The sequence below is a fragment of the Aquarana catesbeiana genome, linkage group LG02 (assembly GCF_042186555.1).
Source record: "Aquarana catesbeiana isolate 2022-GZ linkage group LG02, ASM4218655v1, whole genome shotgun sequence".
Taxonomy (NCBI): Eukaryota; Metazoa; Chordata; class Amphibia; order Anura; family Ranidae; genus Aquarana; species Aquarana catesbeiana.
In genome coordinates this window covers 46415812-46437456 of record NC_133325.1, presented here as the reverse complement: position 1 = coordinate 46437456, position 21645 = coordinate 46415812, and the positions used below count along the sequence as shown (strand labels likewise).

Sequence of the window (21645 nt, the reverse complement as noted above, 5' to 3'; positions counted from 1 at the left end):
TGCTTGTCTTCAGCAAACTGTTTGCGGGCTTTCTTTTCCATCATCTTTAGAAGAGGCTTCCTTCTGGGACGACAGCCATGCAGAATAATTTGATGCAGCGTGCAGCGTATGGTCTGAGCACTGACAGGCTGACCCCCCACCCCTTCAACCTCTGCAGCAATGCCGGCAGCACTCATACGTCTATTTCCCAAAGACAACCTCTGGATATGACTCTGAGCATGTGCACTCAACTTCTTTGGTTGACCATGGCGAGGCCTGTTCTGAGTGGAACCTGTCTTGTTAAACTGCTGTATGGTCTTGGCCACCGTGCTGCAGCTCAGTTTCAGGGTCTTGGCAATCTTCTTAGAGCCTAGGCCAGAGGTGTCCAAACTTTTTTCAAAGAGGGCCAGATAAGATGAAGTGAACATGCGCAAGGGCCGACTATTTTGCTTCACATTCTTTGAACCATTAAAATTTGGTCTAAGTGTGTTCATCCGAGCACTAATACACTGCCCAACAAGAATTCATGTAAAAAACTGTCTATTGTGGTTTTTACTTTTTGACACTTTTTTTGGTGAATGGGTAGGGGTACATTTACCCATTCACATGGGGTGGTGGCTGGGATCTGGGGGCCCCCTTGTTAAAGATTCTGATAAGCCCCCCACCCGCAGACCCTCACAACCACCGGGCCAGGATTGTGGGGATGAGACCCCAAAGCACCCTCCCCATGTTCAGGGCAATCTGCCTGGTATGGTTCAGGGGGTGGGGGGTGCTCGCTCCCCCCCTTTCCTTGTCTGCCAGGCTATTTGCTCAGATAAGGGTCTGGTATGTTTTTTTTGGGGGGGGGACCCCACGGTACATTACAGCTGCAAGCAAGTTTAAATTACATTCTTTCCTTTAGAAATGTAATTTTGTTGTGGCACTGTTTCACACATCACACTGATGCGCCTCCTTACATGCAGACTAAGGGGACCCCCCAGGCATGATATTTAAAGGAATATTTCATTTTTATTGTTTCACTTTAAGCATTATTAAAATCACTGCTCCTGAAAAAACGATTGTTTTAAAAACCTTTTTTTTGCATTGATACATGTCCCCTGGGGCAGTACCCGGGTCCCCATACACTTTTTTAATGGCAATAATTTGCATATAAGCCTTTAAAATTAGCACTTTTGATTTTTCTTGTTTGTGTCCCATAGACTTTAATAGGGTTGGCATGTTCGCCCAAATATTTTGCCTGTTCGCATGTTCTGGTGCGAACCGAACCGGAGGGTGTTTGGCCCATCCCTACATACCATATCCTTGGAAGCTGGAAATCACTGTAGTGGACACCGCTACTCCAGTAACCTCCACTTGCTTCCAGGTCCTGTGCTGATCGGCCTGATGCATTGTAAACACAGGAGATCGGCTGTTCAGTATGGGCGCCATTCAGTGAATGTTTTGAATTTTCTAAATGCAAAGCATTCTCTGATTGGACAAGGTGGAGAGGTGAGGCAGTGACATAGCGTCCACCTTGTCCAATCAGAGAAATCTTTGCATTCATTCAGAAAATGCAAGGCATTCACTGAATGGCTCCCGTTCTGAGCAGCTCACCTCCTGTGTTTAGAATGCAGCAGGGCAACTGCTCAGCAAGGGACCCGGAAGCAAGCACTTGAGGGATTTCCAGCTTTCAGGGACATCAGCCAGGTATGTTATATGCATACAGTAGTTAGATTGATCCAAGCTGGAACTTTGTGTAGAATACCCATACCTGAATGTTCTCTTAAAAATAGTGCTGCTACAGCAGCAATTAATAATAAATCCATCTGAACTTAGAGTTTTCTCTTAGCACTCCCTGCAAAGTCCCACAAACACCTATTGGAATTCCATCTAATGCAGCATCCTTTGATGATGTGTCAACGATGCTGCACTGCTCCTGAATTCAGAACAGAGTTGTCACTCTCATGTAGGTTGCGCCTGCTTCCACTACTTTGGAATAAATAAATGTAGATGGTGAAGTTATCATAAATGTCATCTTGTAGCTTGTCAATCAGCATCTAGCCCTGTCCCCTGCTTTCTGGTTTAACAGCACTGCTTTTGTTGCTGAAACCCTCCTACTGTGAGCTGCACTGTCTGTGATGCAGGGAGGGGGTTATGACACAAATGAAGGAGCATTTGGCTCAATGACTTACCTAGGGGGGGTTGGGGGGGCAAGCAGTCCGTCCCAAGTCATGTTGGGGAAATCCACGGGACCAATGTGTAATAGTAGGTGGGTGGTTGGTCGCCATGCCCTCCGTGTTTCCCTCCTCACTGGGTGCCAAGCAAGGGTCACATAAGAGGCCTACCCCAGAGTAGGTTCTTCTGGGCTACGCTAGGCACCTTGTACAGGGTCACTTTACTACGCACGTGGTACCTTTGCTTTGCACCATCTTCATGAATGTCCTGGGACAAGGCTGAGGCTGCCATGGGGGAATACTCAACCTTAAAGCGGGTCTCTACTCTTAGAGATGAACGTACACGCTGTACACTTGTACTGCAACTGTTCTCCAGTTAACTCTCCGGTCCTGTGAAAATGTACACCTTCCCTGTAATCTGCATTTAGCAGGGGACATGCTGAGCTCTGTCCACATCCACCTGTCCTGTGTTTTCCACTACTACTCCCCAGTACTCTTACACTTACTTAACTCTTGAACTTCCGTACCTCTGTACAAGATGGGAATCTCTGTGGTGCGAATCTTCTCCTATTGCTCTGGGAGACAAACCACCAAGGAAAGAAAGCCAAAAACACCTGCCTCGCTGCTAGAGGTCGTTCCACCTATAATAGGCACATGCTATCAACAGGCTGCTTGTTAAACTTCTGTTACTCTTGGCAACCACTTCTGTCTTCACATTACTCCACATTACTCCACACGGATACCTTCATACCCCAAAGTGTTGAGACCCACTCGGTGATCTATGTGTGTCGGTTACTTGCAATACACCTCTTTAGTAACTTCAGACCATGCAAGTATAACTTTTCAATATTTTATTTAGGAAAATTGCAAAATGGACATTCCAAGTGAAGTACAAACAATTACAGTCCTTCAGAGGAACTCTTATGCACATATAGGTCCTTCAGAGGCATGCTCCAGTGCTGGTGTCTTCAGGGTGAACCCCAGGTTCAGATAACTTTACATCCCAACAGTGGTAAATGACCTCCTTTTGCTTCTCGCAGGTATCATTGTCCATTTCTCTCCCTTACCGGCCCCAGTTACAGCTAACTCTCTCCCTTGGGCTCTCCACTGGGGAACTCCCTGAACTCTTTGTCCCTCGGACAGAACTTGGATCTCGGCCTGGGCTTCTCTTGCCGGACATCTATCCCATATTTATATACCACAGGGATTAGTGGACCAGACCCAGAGAACAGCCCGCCAAAAGACCAAAGAACCGGGAAAGGCATCAACTCTTACACTCCCAGCTGAAACAACACGTGTTTGGCTATTTCAACCTGCTTACACGTGGCCTTGCAGGCTTTGGGGGACCATCCCCTGGCAACTCTTTTTCATATGTTATATACAAAGGTTAAAATAATTTACTTAAGCACTAATACGGATAAATGAAGGACCTAATTAAATAGTGAATTCAGCTGCAACTATTCAAATGTGCTCTGACACCACATACATAAATGTTAAATATGATTAATAGTGTGCTAAAACCCAGCTTAATAATAATAATACACAGTGCAAATACTGCAAACACTTGTAAAGAAATGACCATAAGCATACGATTGCTGAAAAACTTGAAATGATATAACAAAAATATAATAATAATCCTTCCTCTGTGAACATAGGTGATAAAAAAATTATATATAAAGTGAAGTGAAGAAAAATTGAAGACGAAAAAGTCACTATCACCTCAGTGTGAATTTCCTGCTCACCTTCTGAAAAAAAAACCCACTTGGGCCAGATATCACTTTAAAACAGGGATCATCACTAAGATCAGCTTATATGTTTTCCATATCTAGATAGTGATTCAGGGATTTGTCTGTGGTTCTCCCAGTGGTTCTATTTTTAATAGTTTAAAAATCTCTCACCACTGGGGTTGAACATTGATTTTGATCTAAATTTTAATTTTTGTCCTCACTATTCACCACTAGATGGAGTCCTAAACCGATCGTATTTTAAAATATTTTAAAATATTTTTTAAACTATTAAAAAGAGGGGGTTATATATTGGTCTTTGTAGTTTTAAGTAGTTGCAAATTGTACTATGCAGCAAAAATTGTTAAATGATTATAAGGTTTGCTATGTACTATATATATCATGTCTTAACCACTTCAGCCCCGGAAGGTTTTACCCCCTTCCTGACCAGAGCACTTTTTACAATTCGGCACTGCGTCGCTTTAACTGCTAATTGCGCGGTCATGCAATGCTGTACCCAAACTAAATTTGCGTCCTTTTCTTCCCACAAATAGAGCTTTCTTTTGATGGTATTTGATCACCTCTGCCATTTTTATTTTTTGCGCTATAAATGGAAAAAGACCGAAAATGTTGAAAAAAAATGATATTTTCTACTTTTTGTTATAAAAAAAATCCAATAAACTCAATTTTAGTCATACATTTAGGCCAAAATGTATTCAGCCACATGTCTTTGGTAAAAAAAATGTCAATAAGCGTATATTTATTGGTTTGCGCAAAAGTTATAGCGTCTACAAACTAGGGTACATTTTCTGGAATTTGCACAGCTTTTAGTTTATGACTGCCTATGTCATTTCTTGAGGTGCTAAAATGGCAGGGCAGTACAAACCCCCCCCAAATGGCCCCATTTTGGAAAGTAGACACCCCAAGGAAATTGCTGAGAGGCATGTTGAGCCCATTGAATATTTATTTTTTTTGTCCCAAGTGATTGAATAATGACAAAAAAAAAAATTTACAAAAAGTTGTCACTAAATGATATATTGCTCACACAGGCCATGGGCATATGTGGAATTGCACCCCAAAATACATTCAGCTGCTTCTCCTGAGTACGGGGATACCACATGTGTGGGACTTTTTGGGAGCCTATCCACGTACGGGGCCCCAAAAACCAAGCACCGCCTTCAGGATTTCTAAGGGCATAAATTTTTGATTTCACTCCTCGCTGCCTATCACAGTTTTGAAGGCCATAAAATGCCATGATGGCACAAACCCCCCCCCAAATGGCCCCATTTTTGAAAGTAGACACCCCAAGCTATTTGCTAAGAGGCATGGTGAGTATTTTGCAGCTCTCATTTGTTTTTGAAAATGAAGAAAGACCAGAAAAAATTTTTTTTTTTTTCTTTTTTCAATTTTCAAAACTTTGTGACAAAAAGTGAGGTCTGCAAAATACTCACTATACCTCTCAGCAAATAGCTTTGGGTGTCTACTTTCCAAAATGGGGTCATTTGGGGGGGTTTTGTGCCACCTGGGCATTCCATGGCCTCCGAAACTGTGATAGGCAGTGAAGAGTGAATTCAAAAATTTACGCCCTTAGAAAGCCTGAAGGCGGTGCTTGGTTTTCGGGGTCCCGTGCGCGGCTAGGCTCCCAAAAAGTCTCACACATGTGGTATCCCCGTACTCAGGAGAAGCAACAGAATTTATTTTGGGGTGTAATTTCACATATTCCCATGGCATGTTTGAGCAATATATCATTTAGTGACAACTTTGTGCAAAAAAAAAAAAAAATGTGTCTCTTTCCTGCAACTTGTGTCATAATATAAAATATTCCATGGACTCGACATGCCTCTCAGCAAATAGCTTGGGGTGTCTACTTTCCAAAATGGGGTCATTTGGGGGGGTTTTGAACTGTCTTGGCATTTTATGCACAACATTTAGAAGCTTATGTCACACATCACCCACTCTTCTAACCACTTGAAGACAAAGCCCTTTCTGACACTTTTTGATTACATGAAAAAAATTTTTTTTTTTGCAAGAAAATTACTTTGAACCCCCAAACATTATATATTTTTTTAAAGCAAATGCCCTACAGATTAAAATGGTGGGTGTTTCATTTTTTTTTTTCACACAGTATTTGCGCAGCGATTTTTCAAACGCATTTTTTGTGGAAAAAACACACTTTTTTAAATTTTAATGCACTAAAACACACTATATTGCCCAAATGTTTGATGAAATAAAAAAGATGATCTTAGGCCGAGTACATGGATACCAAACATGACATGCTTTAAAATTGCGCACAAACGTGCAGTGGCAACAAAATTAATACATTTTTAAAAGCCTTTAAAAGCCTTTACAGGTTACCACTTTAGATTTACAGAGGAGGTCTACTGCTAAAATTACTGCCCTCGAACTGACGTTCGCGGTGACACCTCACATGCATGGTGCAATTGCTGTTTACATTTGACGCCAGACCGACGCTTGCGTTCGCCTTAGCGCGAGAGCAGGGGGGACAGGGGTGCTTTTTTTTTTTTTCTTTATTATTTTTTTGCTTTTTTTATCTTATTTTTAAACTGTTCCTTTCATTTTTTTTTTTTTAATCATTTTTATTGTTATCTCAGGGAATGTAAATATCCCCTATGATAGCAATAGGTAGTGACAGGTACTCTTTTTTGAAAAAATTGGGGTCTATTAGACCCTAGATCTCTCCTCTGCCCTCAAAGCATCTGACCACACCAAGATCGGTGTGAAAAAATGCTTCCCCAATTTCCCAATGGCGCTGTTTACATCCGGCGAAATCTAAGTCATAAAATGCTCGTAGCTTCCGGTTTCTTAGGCCATAGAGATGTTTGGAGCCACTCTGGTCTCTGATCAGCTCTATGGTCAGCTGGCTGAATCACCGGCTGCATTCTCAGGTTCCCTGTTGAGACAGGAGAGCCAGAGAAAAACACGGAAGACGGTGGGGGGGGGGCATTCCCTCCCACTGCTTGTAAAAGCAGTCTAGAGGCTAATTAGCCGCTAGGATTGCTTTTACATGAAAGCCGACCGCTGGCTGAAAAGAATGATACCAAGATGATACCTAAACCTGCAGGCATCATTCTGGTATAACCACTCAAAGTTGTGAATGGCGTACCTGAAGACAAAAAAATGGTTAACAATAAAGCACAGTGAACAGTAAAGTATAAAAAATTGCATACCTGAAAAGCAAACATGATAAAACATAATAACAATAAAACATTGCAGAATAGAATACAGTAAAAAAGAGCAGAACAATAGAGAGAGAGAATAGAGAGAGAGAGAACAATAAAACGACAACTATTTATTTTTTTTTTATTTTTGTTTGTGTTTTTTTTTTTTTTTACACTTTTTTTTGTAACTGTAACTTTTATAACTGTAACCGGTTCCAGGTTCGGGTCTCTCAAAATGCGATGGCATCTTGGGAGACCCTGTGAAAGTGTGTCCTAGTCTGTGCAATGCTGTACCCTATGCTAATACTCAACTAGTGTATGGTAGCGTTCAAAACATTCACCAATGCAAAGACCAGGATTGTCAGGACAGGAGGGACAATAATAGCGGGTGTCACGCCTATATCCGCGCTTGCTGCAGACACGACATCTTTTTTGGGGGGTTCGTTGGGTAGGGGTACTCGGGAGGACATAAAGAAAATGCCTCTCATGCAGCCGACTGCATTTGGTTGGGGATGTGAATGGGGGAAGTACGGACGCTGCAGAAGTGGTGGGTTCCCAATTAGGATTGGCGAATGCAGCAGGAAGGGCACTATGGGTACGACGGGCCTGTGTTTGTCTTCTTGGTGGCAGGGGGACATTACTTGTGCTTGCCACCTCACCAGCTTGAACTGCACTTATGGGACTCGCCACGTCACCAAGTGTTACTGCAGTGCTGGTTTGACTACGACCGGGGTGTACTAGGCCGCTGGCGCTTGCCAGTTCACCAAAACGCTACAAAAAAAAACTGTTAGCGATCGCAGGGATCAGGCCTGACTCTGCGAACGCTGCAGTTATGTGTTTAGTGTTTTGTAAGTGACAGTGATCGATCGATACTGCACTTGGGTGGGCTGGGCCAGGCGGAGGGGCAAAATGCAGGTGCTAGCAGGTATCTGGGCTGATCCCGCTAACACTGCGTTTTTGGGAATCCTAAACTGCTGGGGACGCTAGTATAGATCTGATCGGATCAGATATTGATCAGTTCAGATACTATACCACTAAGGGAGGTGTACGGTGCGTGGGTGTTAGCGCTACTGGCACTAACCTGACGCTGCCTAGGGCTGGTGCTTGCCATTTCACCAAAACGCTACCAAAAAAACTGTTAGCGATCGCAGGGATCAGGCCTGACTCTGTGAACGCTGCAGTTATGCGTTTAGTGTTTTGTAAGTGACAGTGATCGATCGATACTGCACTTGGGTGGGCTGGGCCGAGCCGGGCGGAGGGGCAAAATGCAGGTGCTAGCAGGTATCTGGGCTGATCCCGCTAACACTGCGTTTTTGGGAACCCTAAACTGCTGAGAACACTAGTATAGATCTGATCGGATCAGATATTGATCCGTTCAGATACTATACCACTAAGGGAGGCGTATGCTGCGTGCGTGGGTGTTAGCGCTACTGGCGCTAATCTGACGCTGCTTGGGGCGACGCATATCACCGCCGGGCGATCGGGGGGCTAAACCTTTATTCGGTAATAAACGGCGGGTGCCCTGACACTATAAAAAATAAACAAACTAACCAGCGTCACCCGTAACGGTTATACAGTGATCAGTGGTGAAAGGGTTAACTAGGGGGCAATCAAGGGGTTAAAACCTTTATTAGATAGTATATGGGGGTCCCTGTCGCTATAAAATGCTGACGGCGAACCTAAATATTTACGTCCCTAATTAGCGTCACCAGTGACACTAATACAGCGATCAGAAAAATGATCGCTTAGCGACACTGGTGACAGGGGGTGATCAAGGGGTTAAAACTTTATTAGGGGGGGTTAGGGGGGTACCCTAGACCTACAGGGGGCCAATACTCACTGACCTAACACTTCTAACTGTCACAAACTGACACCAATCAGTAATCAGGAAAAAAAACAAAAAACAGCTTGGTGTCAGTTTGTGACAGGGGGGGGTGATTGGGGGGGGATCGGGGGGCGATCGGGGGTGTTTAGTGTGCCTGGCATGTTCTACTGTGTGTGTTTGTGTTTTACACTTACTTGGATGTCTTCTCTCCTCGCTGCCAGACAAATGCCGACCGCCGCTGGCACCGGCCAGCGGGAAGGCAATCACGTACCAGGTATTTGATTTTGCCTGCCCGTGCCGCTCTGTTCACGTATATATGCGTGAGGCGGTCGGCAAGTGGTTAAGCTGTTAATCAAAGGAACTATGTCTAAATGTGATTGACGGCATGATGATCCAATCATTCCTACGTCACCAAGGCAACCGATACGCAAACTGCGGCTTATAACCACGTCACGCTGGTCACATGGCTTCATTTCCCTTGAGAAAGTCATGTGATCTGTGACGCAATGCGTCGGGAGGAGCCGGTGACGTCACGTCCGGTGTTTCGTTATACGGGACGTGTAGTGAGGAGGAGAGCTGCTTGCAATACTGATCATTCAAAATGCATTTTTATCAAGTAAAATGTGAGTGAATATTCTACACTAAGTAGAAATGAATGAATATACAGCAATCTTACGCGATGATGTTGTTTTATCTTTGTTGAGATTGAATTTAATTCGGAACAACCTATCATCGCTGGAGAACCACAGACAAATCCCTGAATCACTATCTAGACACGGAAAACATATAAGCTGATCCTAGTGAGGATCCCTCTTTGAAAGTGATATCTGGCCCAAGGGGGTTTTATTTTCAGAAGGTGAGCAGGAATATCACACTGAGGTGGTGGTGACTTTATCGTCTGCAATTTTTCTTCACTTCACTTTATATATAATTTTTTATCACCTATGTTCACAGAGGAAGGATTATTATTATATTTTTGTTATATCATTTCAAGTTTTTCAGCATTCGTATGCTTATGGACATTTCTTTACAAGTGTTTGCAGTATTATGCACTGTATATAAAAAGGTGGCACAGAGGAAAACTCTCCTAAAATCCTCCTCAGCTTTGATGTGTCACATGACCCTGCCAAGGGGAAGCTTAGGAGTATAATTGGTATGACCTTTCCTGGAAGCGTTTGGTAGCCCTGGTACGGCCTTGCCTGGAAGCGCTTGGTAGCCCTGGTAAGGCCTTGCCTGGAAAGGTTGGATAGCCCCGGTGTCATGGTTATGCAGTAATGTGTGTCTGTCAGCTCACCTTTCCTTCTGTGTTCACCTTTAGAGGCCAGCCACCCTCACCTGTTTAAATAATCTTCCGTCAGCATAGCTCCACCCCGGTCTCTAATTAGGAACACTATATTAACCTGGGCATTGCAAGCCAACCTTGCTGATCAAATATTGTGTATCCATTGTGTGTTTGGCTTCCTGTTTCCTGCTTGCCATGTGCTCTACGTTTGTCTCTGTTACCGACCTTGGCGTGTTCTCGACTATTCCTGTCTGCTCGTGACCCTGACATTTTGGCGTGTCCCCAAACTATCCCTGTTTGCCTGTGACTTTGAACCTTTGGTGTGTACTCTGTTGTCCTTGTCTGCTAGTCGCCCCGACTTTGGCTTATCCCCTTACTATCCTTGTTGTTCCAGCCTGCTGCTTCCTTCCTCTATCTCCTGTAGTGTACCGTGAGTGTGAGCTGTGAGACCCTGGGGGCCGCGACCTGGAGCCAGATTGCAGCGCAGTCCATCCTTACCACTAGAGGCTCTGGTGAACACCTGCTGGCTCTTAGACTCCGCACCCTGGGGATTCTATGCTCTAGCTCCCACTGGGATCTGTGTTAGTGATCTAGTAGACCTGCTTCCTGAACCTCCCAGGGTTCATCCCGCAGCAGTCAGTCCTAGGGTCCACTACCATAGCGGTGCACTCCTGACTCCTACGGAGTGCATCTGTCACCTGGTTTTAGGTGACCTGACACCCGGTATGGCCTTGTCTGGAAGCATTGGATAGCCCCGGTATGACCTTGCCTGGAAGCGTTGGATAGCCCCGGTATGGCCTTGCCTGGAAGCATTGGATAGCCCCGGTATGGCCTTGCCTGGAAGCGTTGGATAGCCCCGGTATGGCCTTGCCTGGAAGTGTTGGATGGCCCTGGTACAGCTTTTCCTGGAAATGATAGATCGCCCCAGTACATGTACCTCTTTAAGACAGTGAGGAATGGACTAACTGCCCACCAAACAGATGAGTATTCAACATGTCTCTATTTAGATTTGGTTAAAATAGCGACAGGGTCCCATTCACCTGTATATCTGAAAATCCTTTACTTGCCGACTACCTTTAAATATAGTGACTGATTTGTTTTTATGTTTAAAGAAAAATTATGTTTTTCTCTGGCAATGCTCAGCGATGTTATATATTGTCATCTCTGTAAAGCTCACAGCATGCCATCCACATTGAACTCTTGCTTTGCTTTCGTATGCTGTTAAAGTTATGTGACAGAGCATTGTGCCGAAATAAAAGAAAGGACACTTGTATTATTTATTTTTTATTTTTTTGTTCTCTGCTAAATCATTTGCGGTAAACTTGCCTGAATGTGTTTTTCAGGGTCAATGACTGTATTCTCCGAGTGAATGAAGTGGATGTCTCAGAGGTGTCACACAGCAGAGCTGTAGAAGCGCTAAAAGAAGCCGGTTCCATTGTTCGTCTATATGTACGCAGAAGAAGACCCATCCTTGAAACTGTTGTAGAGATCAAACTTTTTAAAGGACCAAAAGGTACTATTGTATCTATTGTAATCACAGGTGTGCGCAGCCTATTGCATTAGGGTGTGCACCCCAAAGCTCAAACACACATGCGTGTGTGTGTGTCTACATGTATATGACCCCGGTACAATAATTTTGCTGCTGGAACAGTGAAAGAGAAGTGAGTAAGCAATTCTCTTATGGCAGTGTAGGTAAGAGGGAGATCTTTCCAATCTCCCCACTGGCACACTGGGGACAATGCTAATTTGCACTAGGTGACTAGGGTGTGCCCAGGCACACCCAGCACACCCTGTGCGCACGCCTATGATTGTAATGTATGTACATTATCTGCGCAAAGGCAATGTTTATAGAAGGAAGGCTGATTTTTTTTTATTTCTCACTTGCGTAGAATGTGTGAAACAAAACAAATCGCAGAAAAAAAAAATCACAAACACTCAACCCCCCCCCCCTTCCCACCACCACCCCCATAAACTCATTTGTAGTTGCTGAAAATACATGCTGTATACAATTAACCACTTGCCAACCGCCGCACGCTGTTTTTTTGGGACGGATATCGTTGTTATGGCAGCAGATAGCGCCCGTTTTCAGCTGGCGGTCGGCTACAAGATAAAAGTGGTCTCTGCGACGGATTCGCCGCAAGATCACTTTTATTGGTGGTGGGAGAGGGGCCGCCCCCCCTCCCGCCGAGATCCGGCGCCCTCCGCCGCTTACCGGAGCCACCGGCGATCGCGTCCTCTCACTTGCTGTGCATGGAGACGAGTGAGGGGAAGATGGCCCCCACCCGTCTCCATGACACTGCAGGGCGGAAGCGACGTCATAACGTCACTTCCGCCCATACCTCTTAAAGACACATTTTTTCAATGTCATTATTTCATTTTTTTTTTTTATTGCATTTAAGTCCACATATGAGATCTGAGGACTTTTTGACCCCAGATCTCATATTTAAGAGGACCTGTCATGCTTTTTTCTTTTACAAGGAATGTTTACATTCCTTGTAATAGGAATAAAAGTGACCCAAATTTTTTTTTTCTTTTAAAAAGTGTAAAAATAAATAAAATCAAATAAAATAAATAAGAAAAAAAAAATTTAAAACACCCCGTCCCGACGAGCTCACACGCAGAAGCGAAAGCATACGTGAGTAGCGCCCGCATATGAAAACGATGGTCAAACCACCCATAACCCATTGAGGACCAAGTAAAGTCAGAATCTATTTATCATAATGCTAGAATACTGTAGATGTAAAGCCAACTGAATGAGACTTAGTTTGCACATCGAATCATAAATAACCGCCATTTTTTACTTAACCTCCCTGGCGATTTTCCCGAGTGTGGCTCTGGGTTAAATTTCAGCACCATTAGCGGTAAGCCACATTCGGGATCGCATTGCAGGATCCTGGTGCGGTATACTTACCTTGTCCCCAGGATCCTGCGATGTCCCCCCCGCTGTGTCTGCGGGCTCTGTCCTCCGCCCGATGTCTCTGTGTGCCGGACTCCGTTCCCTGTGAGCGTCGCGGCAAATTCAAAAAAGTGAAAAATCATAATACATACAGTACACTGTAATCTTACAGATTACATTACTGTATGAAATTATTTCACACCCCTTTTGTCCCCAGTGCTTTGTCCAATGCCCTGCATGCAGTTTTATATGATATATACTGTTCTTTCTGCCTGGAAACTTGAGATTGTCCATAGCAACCAAAAAGTGTCCCTTTACATCAAAAGTGGCTTTAGACCAGCTAGAAAACAGCTATAGTAAATTAGAACACTTGCAGAATTGAGCGACAGTGAATCGTGGGGAAATTTATTTTATTATTATTATATTATTATTTTTTATAATTATATTTATTTATTATATTATAATTTATGATTTTGTGTTTCAAACTTCATCATACCCGAGATATCTACTAGACTCTTGGTGGACAAATTTATAACAATATAAAACGCCAAATTTCTATGCAAAATAATTGTACCGCTTTGAGACGCAAAAAATCTGACATAATCATACCGCCAGGGAGGTTAATGAAATACTGTTTGCCAACTTTTTTGCTGATTCTTAGCCTCTTTGCAGTCACTATCTGTGTTCTCCAGTGATGGCTCCATGGCATTTCTCAAAGCGTGTTTCCCAATGGTAATAACAGTGAACCATGCTTGAATTTGAAATGGCCACTTATAGCCTCCTTCAGAAGCTCACAAGGCTGGTGAAAATGCTTAAGCACAACTGAAAAGCAGGGCTAGAGAACAGTCACCCTATAACAGGAGAAGTGCCTTAACAAGGACCCTCCTGACAGAATCAATGCATTTCAAGGGTTTAGAAACTTACCCTTCATCAGGGCATCATCGCATGTTTCGGGGTTCAATAAACAGAAAGCCAATGTGTACCTGTGTTGTAGCCCTAGCGAAGGGGTGGATTCTGAATCCCCAAAATGCATTGATCCAAAATTTTGCCGTAGACTGGTTATGGCTAGTGTGAGATTGGGGCGATTAAACCCATGTGGTAGGTGCCTTTGGAATGAGTTGCACCAGTTCAAAACTGTATTTTAGGGCATGCCAGCCCACTTTTATTTAAAAGCAAGTCAAAGATCATACAGATAGGTCTTTCCCAGGCAAGGGGTTTTCACAATCAGTGCAAAAACATAACTTCAGCCTCCTGGCTCTCTTGTAGCAGCTTTAATGCTTAAAGTACGTCTGCAGGGTCTTCCTGACCATCAAACACCTTTTGGTCTTCCTGACCATCAAATACATCCCAGTGTTTATGCTCGGACACTGTACCCTAGCTCTGCGTCTTTCCTTGCAGCTCCCTAGCTGCACTGGACTCTCTCTGTACAGCTTCCTTACTGCTTCTGTCCCTCTTGGACTTTCTCTCCTGGACTTAGATGCCCGGCAGCCTCTCACATGACTCCCGTAACAAACACTGACCTCCCTCAGAAGGGTGGGGCCCTAAACTATAATTCTGGCTCCAATATGAAGCCAGCACACACCTGAACCATTAGTGTGCCTGCTTCTAAAACCACCATTTTACCGAGTAGCACGGGGTCCCCCTGCTACATTGGACAAGTTGTGTTAGAGAAGTGATTATCCAATGGGGTTGATTTACTAAAACTGGAGAGTGCAAAATCTGGTGCAGTTGTGCAAAGATACCAATCCACTTTTAACTTCAGCCTGTTTAATTAGGCTTTGACAAAAAAAAAAACTAGAAGCTAATTGGTTTCTATGCTGAGTTGCACCAGATTGTGTACTCTCCAGTTTTGGTAAATCAACTCCAATGTTTTCTCTGCAAAAAGGTGAAGAAAGTTCTTCCTGCGGGCTGAAAAATGTAACCTAATATTTCTAGGAAAAATGTATTATTATTAAATAATGCAGTGGAACCTCGGATTGCGAGTAGCGCGGTTAACGAGCGTTTCTCAATATGAGCACTATATTTTAAAAAATTGTAACTCGGTTTGCGAGTGTTGTCTTGCAAAATGAGCATGATTCAGGCCAAAGCGTGTGCAGTACCGTGTTTTGCCTGAGGTGGGGCGGGGGGCACCAGAGCCGAGCGGTGCCGATCGGCGCCATTCGGAAATGCACGGAAAGGCCCGAGGACAGTTCGGCTGACCTCGGCAAACCTCGGGAACTGAGTCTTTCCGAGGTTTGCCGAGGTTAGTCGAGGTGTCCTCGGGCCTTTCCGGCCGTCTCTGAGACTCTCCGGTGCCCCCCACCTCTGGCCGCATACGGTATTGCATGCCATTGAAGTCAATGCGGAATGAATTACGTTAGTTTCCATTGACTTCAATGAGGAAACTCGCTTTGATATGCAAGTACTTTGGATTACGAGCATACTTCTGGAACGGATTATGCTCGTAATCCGAGGTTCCACTGTATTCATAATATGACAAATATTTATATTTGTTTTTTAGCCCTGACTGCAATAAAGATAAAAACAATGTACAAAACCACCATATACTTCCCTTAACCATTTGCCTCCTGTCCACATTTTACTACATGGTGTGCAGTTTGTACAGGCACAATCACATACCTGTACGTCGGCAGTGATCGGACACAGCAGGATTTTGTCAACAGGTTTCAGCCAATGATTCATGGCTGAGATCTGCTGATCGGCTGTGTCCAATCACAGCCCAGAGCCCTGTGTTAACAAACAGACAAGGCTCTGTACAGAGGGAAAGATCTCTGTGTTTCTTCTCTCTGCTCTTTTGTTATATCTTTTCATGTGACAACACTGTAGAAATGACACTTTGCTACAATGTAAAGTAGTGAGTGTACAGCTTGTATAACAGTGTAAATTTGCTGTCCCCTCAAAATAACTCAACACACAGCCATTAATGTCTAAACCACTGGCAACAAAAGTGAGTACACCCCTAAGTGACAATGTCCAACTTGACCCAATCAGCTATTTTGCCTCCCCGGTGTCATGTGACTCATTAGTGTTACAAGGTCTCAGGTGTGAATGGGGAGCAGGTGTGTTAAATTTAGTGTTATCGCTCTCACTCTCTCATACTGGTCACTGGAAGTTCAACATGATGGCAAAGAACTGTTTGCCATGAGGCTCTGAAAAAAAGAATTGTTCTACATAAAGATGGTCTAGGCTATAAGAAGATTGCCAAGACCCTGAAACTGAGCTGCAGCATGGTCACAAAGACCATACATCAGTTTAACAGGACAGGTTCTACTCAGAACAGGCCTCGCCATGGTTGACCAAAGAAATTGAGTGCACGTGCTCAGCGTCATACCCAGAGGTTGTCCTTGGGAAAGACATATGAGTGCTGCCAGCATTGCTGCAGAGGTTGAAGGGGTGGGGGGTCAGCCTGTCAGTGTTCAGACCATACGCTGCACACTGCATCAAATTGGTCTGCATGGCTGTCATCCCAGAAGGAAGCCTCTTCTAAAGATGATGCACAAGAAAGCCCGCAAACAGTTTTCTGAAGACAAGCACTAAGGACATGGATTACTGGAACCATGTCCTGTGGTCTGTTGAAACCAAGAAAAAGTTTCAGATAGTGTTAAGCGTGTGTGGCGGCAACCAGGTGAGGAGTACAAAGACAAGTGTGTCTTGCCTACAGTCCAGCATGGTGGTGGGAGTGTCATGGTCTGGGGCTGCATGAGTGCTGCCGGCACTGGGGGGCTACAGTTCATTGAGGGAACCATAAATGCCAACATGTACTGTGATATACTGAAGCAGAGCATGATCCCCTCCCTTCAGAGACTGGGCCACAGGGCAGTATTCCAACATGATAATGACCCCAAACACACCTCCAAGGCAACCACTGCCTTGCTAAAGAAGCTGAGGTTAAAGGTGATAGACTGGCCAAGCATGTCTCCAGATCTAAACCCTATTGAGCATCTATAGGGCATCCTCAAACAGAAGGTGGAGGAGCGCAAAGTCTCTAACATCCACCAGCTCTGTGATGTCATCATGGAGGAGCGGAAGAGGATTCCACTGGCAACCTGTGAAGCTCTGGTGAACTCCATGCCCAAGAGGGTTAAGGCAGTCCTGGAAAATAATGGTGGCCACACAAAATATTGACACTTTGGGCCCAATTTGGACATTTTCACTTAGGGGTGTACTCACTTTTGTTGCCGGCGGTTTAGACATTAATGGCTGTGTGTTGAGTTATTTTGAGGGGACAGCAAATTTACACTGTTATACAAGCTGTACACTCACTACTTTACATTGTAGCAAAGTGTCATTTCTTCAGTGTTGTCACATGAAAAGGTATAATAAAATATTTACAAAAATGTGAGGGGTTGAGATACTGTATATACTATACTATTGCACACACTATAACTTTCACACAAACCAATCAATATACGCTTATTGGGATTTGTTTTTACCAGAGACATGAAACAGAATACATTTTGGCTTAAATCTAATTAATTAAAAAGAATATACATATATTGGATATGTTTTATAGCAGAAAGTAAAAAATATAGTTTTTTTTTTTTTCAAAATATTTGGTCTTTTTGGCGTTTAAATAAAAAAATAAAAAACCCAGAGGTGATAAAATACCACCAAAAAAAAAAAGCTCTATTTGTGTGAAAAAAAGCTATAAATTTCATGTGGGTACAGGGTTGCATGACTGTGCAATGGCCAGTTAAAGTAGCATAGTGCTGAATAACAAAAATGGCCTGGTCATGAAGGGGGTAAAACCTACTGGTGGTCAAGTGTTTAATCTGGCACTGTGAATATGAATGTTGTGTATTCTAACTCATTATATCTTGTAACTAATTTACATGTTTGAACCCAATACAGGTTTGGGTTTCAGCATCGCAGGAGGAGTCGGAAACCAGCACATTCCAGGGGACAATAGTATTTATGTAACCAAAATTATCGAAGGAGGAGCAGCACAAAAAGATGGGCGCCTACAAGTCGGGGATAGGTTGCTGATGGTGAGAGTGATGGCTACACAAAGTTTATTACTTTCAAAATTTGAGGCTTGATAACCAACTACACCAAAAATGTATGCCTCCATTTTTTACCAGGCACGGGCAGGGTTTGAATTCCTCCCGGTGCTGTCACTGCTGTCAGGGATTCCAGCATAGAGATCCGAGCTCACCCCCTGGCATGGCTTGGCTTTTCAGCTACTTGTGTCACAGTTCTTTTTTGATTAAAAGTAGGGGGCACATTTTAGGTAATGGGAAGTTGTATTTTTGTGTTCCGAGTAGCAAATTCATACATTCGTACATTCGTAAAGTAGAAAATTCGGCAATTTGGAAATTTGAAATTCGAAAATCCAAAAACCCAAAAATTTGAAAATCTGAAATAGTAACTAACTATTAAATTATAGGTATTGGAATTTCCTTTCAAATTTGGCTGTTAGTGAACGTAACTAATTTATCTGAAGTTACGAATTATCCCAAATAATGAATGCCGCATCTAAACAAATGGAACAGAACAAATTCTTAATAATAATACATTTATATTATTATTATTGTTATTTATTATTATTAATTCATTACGTTCTATTCGTTTAGATGCAGCATTTGTTATTTTGGATAATTCATAACTTCGGATAAATTCGTATTCGTTATGTTCACTAACAGCCAAATTTGAAAGAAAATTCCAATACCTATAATTTAATAGTTAGTAATAGTTAAGTTATTATTAGTTAATTATTATTTCAGATTTCCAAATTTCCGAATTTCCGAATTTACAAATTTCCGAATTTACGAATGTACGAATCTATGATGGTATGAATGTACAAATTTAGGAATTTACGAATGTACAAATGTGCGAATGTACGAATTTACAAATGTACGAATTTACAAATTTTCGAATATTCTAATTTACGAATATTCAGAAAAATTTGTTAAACGGGTTTTTTGTTAATTCAGTTATTTCTGAATTGACGAATTTGTCGAAATTCGTTACAAAAACAATTTGGAACTAAACAAATTGCACATGTCTATTTGTTACCCCAACACTTCATATTCCTGATATGTTCCTGCTGTACCATGTACTTATACGAGAAAGTATCCTGTTCTCTCTGTATTGCTTCCTTTATGTGAAATCTCTAGTGATCCTGATAGTTCCCTTGCTTTTCTATTAAAAACTGACCACACTAAGCAGCTATACTGGGAACTCAGTGTACTCTCCTTCAATGGTCAGTCTTGTCCTGACAACCCCCCCCCCCCCCCCAGCTGCACAGCCATTCACTAGGAAGATCAGTGTGCTGCTGCTTCCCCTCCACCCAGCTCTCATGCAGCTGAGAACAGAGGGATCACTTATAAAAAAGGGAAAAATTATAATGTTTTTTTATATCTATACAAAAATGTTTTGTCTTCTATTTCTATTTTAAACTGAATGGGTTGTTTTACAAGGTGATCGTTTACAATCACTTTAAAGTAGAACTAAAGGCAAAACTTTTTTTTCATTTTGGGAGGGTTATAACCCCCTGTTCTTTTTTTTTTTTTTGCCATCTGTGTCCAATTGGAGAGGTTTCCCCTCACTTCCTGTCCCACAGCCAAAACAGGAAGTGTGAGGTAATCCCTCCAAAATGAGAGAATCCCTGGTTGTCACCAGGGTCACTAGAACTAGTGTTCAAATTAGATTTAAAGGGGAAGATTTCCCCCCTTTTTCCTGTTCTGGTAAAAAACGAATATTTGGGATTTTCTTTCACTTTCACTCACCGTGATAATGGTACATGGAACAAATAAAGAGACAATTAATCTCCCTAACAGTAGGACAGACAGCAATAAAAACCTGACAGGTGTTCCAATCCCTTTCTACGCTATCCAAAACGAAAAAATAAAGCTTTCCCCTTAGTTATACCTTAAAGAATAGCTCCACTTTTGTTGGGAAAAAAACAAAAAAACAATTCCCTCTGGGTGATTTATGTACATCACATGGATTTTAACACACTCTGTAGCCAATTCCTACCTTTTGTTTTCTGTTTGTTTCATCATGCCCTTTGCAGACTGATTCTGAATGGGAGGGTCTGGTTCATTATAATCACCTGCCGTATTCTGTGTCCTAATTAAAAAAGTTGATGGGTGTGCATCCCTTTAAAAGTGTTTAACCGCTTCCCGACCGCCGCGCGCTGATGTATGTCGGCAGAATGTGATAAACAGACAATGAACGAGGGCCATACCTCCCGAACTTACCACCTGGATTCTCAAGATAAACAATACTTTGCCCTATAACTAATTCCTATATACTCATAGGGGATGCCGTCCAAATACAATAACATTTGGGACAAATGGTTGCGATCTTCTGAAACGTGTGTTGGAGTATAATTTGTATTTCACTGGCCTCTCACTGCTGACACCTGAGGGTATTAATTGATGATGTTATATTATCTGTATAGTTACGCCTTAATGCTCAAAATGGAAAAAAAAAGTTATGCTTAAAACATGACGTAGTGTAAACAAAGAGAAGAAGGGGTAGGCGCACCCAGGGCCATCTTAAGAGCATTATAGGCCCCCGGGCAATACAGTGCACTGGGGCCCTGTCTACACAATCACGAATGAGAATAAAAATGCAAATGATCAAAAAGGCTATATTTATTGGTACTTCCAACAAAATCAGTGTTCAAACATTAACACAACGTTTGGACAATATAACACGAGTTTGATGGGCACAGTGGCAGCGTTTGATGGGCACGGTAGCAGCGTTTAATGGGCACAGTGGCAGCCTTTGATGGGCACAGTGGCAGCGTTTAATGGGCACAGTGGCAGCCTTTGATGGGCACGGTGGCAGCTTTGATGGGCACAGTGGCAGCTTTGATGGGCACAGTGGTTGTATTTGATGGGCACAATGGCAGCTTTTGAGGGGCACAGACAGTGGCTGTGTGTGATGCACAACTTGAACGTACTTAAGTAGACAGTGTTAGACTTACTTGAGGCCGCCGGCCTGGTGCAGTACAGTGTGTCACTCACAGCAGCAAGGAAGCGCCAGCTGTCAAGGGCCATCTTTCCACTCCGCTCCCTCTCCACGCTGTCTGAAGAACATGGCAGAGGTGGGCGGAGCTTGTTCACTAGCAGCTGGGGCAGCCACGGCGCGCTATGAATGCTGGGGCAGCCGCGGCCTCTGACTGACGTCACTGGTTGCTAGCTAGACGCCGGGCAGCCAGCGATTTTAGTAAGTGAGCAACCGGTGCAGTCAGTCAACTTAAGCAGCAGATTGCAGCACTGAGGATCGGCCCTGGATGGGGCCCTCCAGACAAGTGGGGCCCCCGGGCAACTGCCCAGCGTGCCCAGTGGAAAAAAACTGCCCTGGGTGCACCTAAGTGTAGTATTAAAGACACGTTTATTGCACAAAGGTATTGCAAAGGTACAGGAATGAAGATAGTTTGAGCATGTCTGTTGTCATTAAGGTAGTCCACGAGGGATGCTGCCCAATTTTCACTCCTGTCATCCAGATGTCTGTAGGATGTAAGGCTGGGGCGCTGTAGATGCTGAAGACGCTGGAGGCATCCAGGAAGTCCAGGGATTCCAATCTGTCTGGTGTGGATATCACAGAACCACCATCCTCAAGAAAAAAGGTTGGGCCTTGCAATGTCCAGGGTAT

The 21645-nt window shown here is 43.4% G+C and overlaps 1 protein-coding gene across 10 annotated transcripts in view; it reads left to right on the top strand.

Moving 5' to 3' along the window:
• DLG2 (discs large MAGUK scaffold protein 2) overlaps positions 1-21645 on the top strand; it is a 2047541-nt gene that overhangs the window by 1329848 nt on the left and 696048 nt on the right. For all 10 annotated transcript variants that reach the window (XM_073612834.1, XM_073612838.1, XM_073612841.1 and 7 more), the window contains 2 exons: positions 11486-11655; positions 17890-18026. In XM_073612834.1, the coding sequence (XP_073468935.1) occupies positions 11486-11655; positions 17890-18026 (307 nt within the window). The remainder of the gene's footprint in view (positions 1-11485; positions 11656-17889; positions 18027-21645) is intronic.